Here is a 7,281-nt window from a genome sequence, read left to right as displayed (position 1 = left end):
GCCTTTGGGAGCTCACGTGCAGGATGTGAAAGCAATGGCCTTGCGGCTGTTGCTCCCGAGCACCTGGACTGTTAAGGCATTTGCAATCTCAGATCAAAGAGGATCAAGATTGGTAGCCATAAATCGACTTCTCCTCCATAAATCTGTCCAAGCCCCCTTTAAATCTATCCAGGTTAGTGGCCATCACCACCTCCTGTGGCAGCATATTCCAAACACCAATCACATGTTGCGTGAATGTTTTGTGGCTGGAAATAAAATATTTGGGAGTAAAAATAATGTGGAACACCATTTGCTGCCTCAAAATGTTTCAAAAGGTTTGTACAGACAGGGCCAGTATCCAGTTATTGTTGCAAAGTGGCCACTTCTGTGAGAATAGGGGGAAAAAATCAACATTCTCTCAGGTCAAATTGAAGATTCGTATATACCTCCCCATTCATTCGCACTATTTTTGTTTTAAAAATATCTCTTCTCTCCCCATTTTCCCTTACATCCACCAAGCTCACATACGGTTCTCCTTCAGCGATGAACACCAAAAGCCAGTCGATTTTCTTCCGATGGATGTTCCCAAACAGCAACCACCATTATAATGGGATTCTTGAGTTACTGCTCCATTTCAGGTGGACGTGGATTGGGGTGATTCATATGCCTATCAAGACCTCAGAGGTATTTGTACATAGTGTGCTCCCCCTCTTTTCCCAGAAAGGGATCTGCTTTGCCTTCATCGCAAAGTTCCCCAAAATGACATCATCCAATAATATTGTTGAAGTGATGGAGAAGGGGATGGGTTTATTCAACATTGCCATGACAAGCACGGCCAATGTGCTGGTGGTCCATAGCAACACGGAAACCATAATGATTTTGAGAATGTTGCTGCATGGGTCAATATTTGAGAACAGACCAGTGAAGAAAAAAATCTGGATCATGACAGCCCAGATGGAATTCACCTCACTATCCTTCCAGAGAGACTGGGACTTATTCATCCACGGTGCTATATGCTTTGCCATTCACTCAGCGGAGGTGCCGGGATTCCAGGAGTTTCTTCGGAGGAGGAACCCTCAAGTGGAAAAGGAAGATGGCTTTATCAAGGACTTCTGGAAAGATATATTTATGTGCATGTTTCATGATTCTGTATCAGACAGGAAGGCTGAGAAAATCTGCACTGGGGAGGAGAAGCTGGAGACTCTTCCAGGGTCTGTCTTTGAAATGAGCATGAATGGCCACAGCTACAGTGTTTATAACGCAGTCTATGCTGTGGCGCATGCAGTGCATGCCATGCGGTTGTCCACATTCAGACAAAGAAACCCGATGAATGGAGAGACCTGGAAGCTGAATCAGCCGCCATGGCAGGTAGCATTGGATTGTTCTGCTTATCTGGGGTTGGACCCTAGTAAATGTGTCCTAGAGCCAGTTTAGTATTGTGGTTAGGAGCAGGTGGACACTAATCTGGAGAGGTGGACTCTAATGATAAGTTGATTTTATTTGGAGAACCAGATTTATTTCCCCACTCCTTGACATGAAGTCTGCTGGGTGATCTTGGGTCAATCACAGCTCTCTCAGAACTCTCTTACCCCACCCACCCCACAAGGTGTCTGTTATGGGGAGAGGAAGGGAAGGAATTTGTAAGCCACTTTGACACTGCTTATGGTTGAGCAAAGCAGTGTATAAATCCAAACTCTTCTTCTTCTCTTCTAGACAGATAGAACTCCATTCCCTAGATACTGTTCATCTGCTTGAAATATCAATCAAGAACACTGTGAGTTTATGGGTTAGTTTTGCATCTCTCCAGTACAGTTTTATCATGCTCAGGAGAACCCTGGTTTTTTTTTAACTAATGACTTCTAGTTCAGATATGCAAGTGAACTGTTTCAGAGAATGCTCAGAAGTATTTATCTGTTGAACTACATGTGAGGGGTTTTTTTTGTAAAAAAATAGGACTAACGTTCACCAATTCAGAGTAAAGACACTATTTGATCTTCTTTCTCTTCAGCTCCATCATTTTCTGAGAAACGTCTCATTTAACAACACTGCCGGGGAAGAGGTGTCCTTTGACCAAAATGGGGAACTGATAGCTGGATTTGATGTTATCAACTGGGTCACCTTCCCGAACCAGTCTTTTCTGAGAGTCAGAGTGGGAAGGATAGACCCAAAGGCTCCTCCTAATAACATATTCACCATTCGTGAAGATGCCATTGTGTGGCCCAGAGGATTCAATCAGGTAGGGCCTGTACCTACTTTGGGACATTTCCAGCCCTTCTCCGGTCATTCAAAAAGTGGTTCTTTGTTCAAGGCTCTCTCCCTATTTTTTGTGGTAAATTTCAACTGAAACAGTTTTTAATTCCCAACTGAACTTGGTGAAACCTTGAACACATATCCTTATACTTGATACGCTTTCATTAAAATACTGATACCCCATTCTTTCAACAAAAGCACAGTCAAACTTAGGCTGTTTCCACACGGGCAGAATGCAGCACACCAGGGACACTAAAAACTGTGTCCCTGGGGAGGAGTTCGCACAATGCAGCAGTGCCGGCCTTGCCATCCCCCAATGGTGGGAAGGCGGAGCTTTCAAACCACGAGGTTTTTCCAAAGTAGCATCTTCCCGCTGGCACTGTGCAAACAGCACTGGCGGGAAGATGTTGCTTTCCCCCTCCCCTCCACTCACCTCTTCATTCAGCGTTGCCGTGGAGGGCAGCAGAGACCTGTCCACGCTGCCCTCCGACCTCCAGGGGTCGGAGGGCAGTGTGGGTGGGTCCCTCCAGCCCTCCATGGCAATGCTGAATGAAGAGGTGAATGGAGGGGACTGGAGGAGAGGCAGCTCCATGCGGAGCCACCTCTCCAGCTGGGGAGGGAGCCAGGACTGCTCGCACGCTACCATGCGAGCAGTCCCCGAGCCTCCACCGGCATAAATTATGCCGGTGGAGGTTCGAAGCCGCCGCCATGCAGAAACCGCCTTACAGACCTCACTTGAAAAGGCACATAAGAACATACAGAACAGACAGTAGATATGAGACATGTGAGGTAGGGGTATCAAGGAGTGATCTAAAAAAAATAGGACCATAAGATGGTGACCATAAAAGGACCATAAAAAAACTCTCTTTAAAATCATCAATGAAACAGTAGAGAGAAAACAGAGAAGACAAGAAGCTCTTGTTAAAAGGATGGGGCTTACCCAAAGCACAGGAAAAAACTACAGATCTGGAGTCAGGTCCTGTCTCCGGTGGTCTCCCGCTTTGTATCTGACAGTGCGGGTACATAGACAATGGTCTCCAGAGAAGATCTTAACCATCTCCAGATTCCTGTGAGAAAAGATGGCTCCCACACAGGGTTTTGACATCTGATTCAACATTGGTTAGAAACATTTAACTACGAGCCAATCAAAAGGCCAGAAGCAAAAACATTTAACAGTGCAACAGTAAAAGTGATGGGAAAGGAAGAAAGGGTATCAAAAGGAAGGATGTTCTGGCAAACAACATTTCAATGAAAACACTGCATTAAGTCTCAATATAGTAGGCATATCTTGTGTCCCAAACCTGTACACTGTGAGCACACGCCTTCAGGAAGGGCAGGATGAGTAACCCCTAGATGTGATGCCAGTACGCCCTTTAAGCAGTAACCCAGCGGTGGAATTCAAATAATTTAACAACCAGTTCTGAAAGGACTCAGTGGTGAGGTTACAACCAGTTTTCTGAACCAGGCAAAAAAAATCAGCTACCAGTTCTACCCAACTGGGGCAAATAGGCTGCATACCATCACTGCAGTAACCCCAAAATAGGTTACTCACTGATAAAAGCTTGATCAAAGCTTGCAAGTTGTACTATGTTAAAGCATTCTACTTTTTCACTTACAAACAGGCCCGGCCCCTTTCTGTGTGTAATGGCATTTGCTCTCCGGGTTATAGCAGGATGAAGAAGGAAGGGGAACCATTTTGCTGCTATGATTGCTTCCCGTGTCCAGAAGGGAAAATTTCTGGCCATGAAGGTACAAGAAGACCTGTGCAGAGTTTCTTGGTTGTATTGACTGTGATGAAGCATGTACACGCCAAGCTTTGCAGATTAGAGTTATATTAATGTTTCCAAAAGCTCCTCCCAAAGTGTTGCTGGTGTTTTCTAACAAGGGGATCTTTTTGCTTAGATCTAGGATTGCCAGTCTCCAGGCAAGGTCTAGAAACCACAAGGGATTTCAGGAGATCTTTAGACCAGCATGCTGTAGTGGTTAAGAGCAGTGGACTCTAATCTGGAAACTGGGTTTGATTCCCCACTCCTACACATTAAGCCTGCTGGGTGACCTTGGACTAGCTACAGTTCTGTCAGGTCTCTCTGTGCCCGCCCCCCCCCATGCACCTTAGAAGATGTATGTTGTAAGCAGAGGTGGGATTCAGCAGGTTCTCACAGGTTCCCAAGAGTAGGTTACTAATTATTTGTGTGTGCTGAGAGGGGGTTACTAATGGGTGATTTTGCCACGTGATTTTTGCCTTAGTTATGCCCCTCCTCTCAGCAGTAGCGTGCAGAACTTGAAGCAGTCTAGCAGGGGGTGCACTGGCGTACGTGGCAGCGTTCGTTTCCCACCCAAGGACCAGCGCAGTGGCTGTGTCCTTGCCACAGCCCTGCCCAGGAATGTCCCGCCCTGGAATGCTTGGCCACGCCCCGTCGTGGCCTGCCCGTGTTTTGTGACTCAATGGTGAGGGCAGGTTACTGAAATTATTTATATACTGGGCTCTCATGTACATAAGGCACATTGTCTTTTTCAGATATGGATGACTGTTTCCCATGTCCAGAAGGTTATTACCCTAACAGAGACCACAATTTATGCATTCCCAAAGTTATTAGCTTCTTATCTTATGAAGAAATATTGGGAGCTAGTCTGGCTGTTTCTGCCCTTTCTTTATCGCTCATTACAGCTTGGATCTTCGGGATATTCCTTAAATATCGGGACACTCCCATCGTCAAAGCCAACAATCGCGACCTCACCTACACTCTCCTCATGTCCCTTCTTCTCTCTTTCCTTTGCACTTTATTATTCATTGGCCGACCTGAAAAGTTCATGTGTCTCCTCCGACAAACAGCTTTTGGCATCATCTTCTCCCTCGCCGTGTCTTCTGTGTTGGCCAAAACCACCACAGTGGTTCTAGCGTTCGTGGCCACCAAACCAGGATCCAGAATGAAGGACTGGGTGGGGAAACGATCCACAATCTGCATTGTTCTTTTCGGCCTTCTTGTTCAAGCCACTGTTTGTACTGTATGGCTGGCAACCTCTCCTCCATTTCCAGATTCTGACATGCACACAGTAACGGAAGAGATTGTGCTGCAATGTAATGAAGGGTCCGTTGCTTTGTTTTTCTGTGTCCTGGGCTTTCTGGGCTTCTTGGCCGTCGTCAGCTTCACCGTGGCTTTCCTATCCAGGAAATTACCAGACAGCTTTAATGAAGCCAAATTCATCACTTTCAGCATGGTGGTCTTTTGCAGTGTTTGGCTCTCCTTTATTCCAGCCTACTTAAGCACCAAGGGAAAATACATGGTGGCTATGGAGATCTTCTCCATCTTGTCCTCCAGTGCTGGATTGCTAGTTTGCATCTTTTCTCCTAAATTATACATCCTGATGCTGAAGCCTGAATGGAATAATAAGGACTGGTTGCTAAGAAGAAGAAAAGAAGAAAGCTAAGGCCATGGTGACTGGGGTCTAGCTGAAGTATTCTTCTCCTAATAAACACCGTACGCAAATCAATTTCATTTAGTTGTGTGTTACGTGGTATAAGAATATAAGCGAAACCTTTCTCTGTGATATTGGTGTCCAATTGTTAGCAGTCAGACTACTTTCATGATCCAAAGGGGCTGTTATGAGAATGTTAATACCCCCTATGAGTGTGTATAGTGGACAGTTTGGTTTAATATGGCTCCAGCAGGAACAAAATGGAGTCCAGGCAGGAGACAGTTGACACCTAAGGAGTACCTGACTCAAACACTAACCTGACCCTTCTACCCCACACCCTAAATGAAACCCAAGCTGTAGAACAGGGATGGCGAACCTTTTCGAGACCAAGTGCCCAAATTGCAACCCAAAACCCACTTATCGCAAAGTGCCAACATGGCAATTTAATCTGAATACTGAGGTTTTAGTTTAGAAATGCGTTACTCAGGAGTAAGCATGGTGGCAATCATGCAATGCTTTGAATGGGTGAATCACAACCTTAATAGGGTTTACTCAGAAGCAAGCCCCACTGACAGCAACCGAGCTTTCTCCCAGGTAAACGATCACGCCCAGGCCAGTCTAGATGTGTGTGTGGGGGGGAGGGGGTGATTTTCCACCCCTCTACATGACAGACTCTGTGCACGCGTGCCCACAGAAAGGACTCTGAGTGCCACCTCTGGCACCCGTGCCATAGGTTCGCCACCGCTGCTGTAGAACAATGGGTCTCCTGCCAGAAACTACTAATCTCAACAAGACTGATGTCATCTTTACCCTCTGCTATTACTAACATACACACAGCACCCATCCCTTAACAGAGAAGACCACCGGTATTTTCTCTCACCTTGAAACCAATTCCTAAGGTCTTAGCGTCACACTAGCTGCTTAATGTGTCTTATTGTTAAGACTGGCACCCATCACTCAGAAGTCTGCGAGAACACACAGCACGCTCTGATAAATCTCATCAACGTATTGTTCTCACGAGGCACCATTGCCTCAGGATACATTAATTATGAAGTAAACTGCACCCATGTGTGTGTTCGTCTTATCCATGCACCCAGCATGCCGGTCCTGCGCTGCTCTCTGCTCCTTGGTCTTCTAGGCTGGTCACATAGCACCCCAAATCAATTTCTTCTCTGTAACCTTCATCCCGCTCTTTATTTTTGTAGACTCTGGGTGTTTGCAACACTCTTGTTTGTTTATAATATCTCCTTGTGTTCAATTAAAAAAAAACCATTTTCTTTAGTTATAGTTTTCCTCATTATTTCTGAGTCAAATCTCTTAAGGAAGGATCTGGGTGTACGTTGGTGGAGAATCCTGTTGTCTACCTCCTACTTTTGTCATTTTGTCATTTTGTCCAACATAACTACCAGAAGGCAGACCACCAATTCGAGTAATACCATGTAGACCAATGTTCTGATTTGACCTTTGCCAACTGGATGCCCTGGAAGACTTACTAATAGGGCACAGAGGCCAAGACCTTTCCATGGTGTTTCATCTTATACTATACTAGCGGGGCCCAGCCATGCGTTGCTGTGGCAATTGTCCTTCTCATCACAGTCCGCAACCCACACAGATGTCCATGCAGGTCCAATGATC

General features: G+C 45.7%; 1 protein-coding gene across 1 annotated transcript; it reads left to right on the top strand.

The window, feature by feature from the left end:
• Window positions 1-558: 558 nt before the first annotated feature.
• On the top strand, window positions 559-5,658 carry LOC125441190 (vomeronasal type-2 receptor 26-like). Its single transcript, XM_048511585.1, has 4 exons — window positions 559-1,347; window positions 1,988-2,215; window positions 3,852-3,978; window positions 4,748-5,658. Exons 1-4 carry the CDS (start codon window positions 559-561, stop codon window positions 5,656-5,658), a joined length of 2,055 nt encoding a protein of 684 aa, XP_048367542.1.
• Window positions 5,659-7,281: the final 1,623 nt, after the last annotated feature.

Source organism: Sphaerodactylus townsendi, linkage group LG11, assembly GCF_021028975.2.
Source record: "Sphaerodactylus townsendi isolate TG3544 linkage group LG11, MPM_Stown_v2.3, whole genome shotgun sequence".
Taxonomy (NCBI): domain Eukaryota; kingdom Metazoa; phylum Chordata; class Lepidosauria; order Squamata; family Sphaerodactylidae; genus Sphaerodactylus; species Sphaerodactylus townsendi.
The sequence above is the reverse complement of the archived record's forward strand: the minus strand, read 5'-3'. Positions and strand labels throughout refer to the sequence as shown.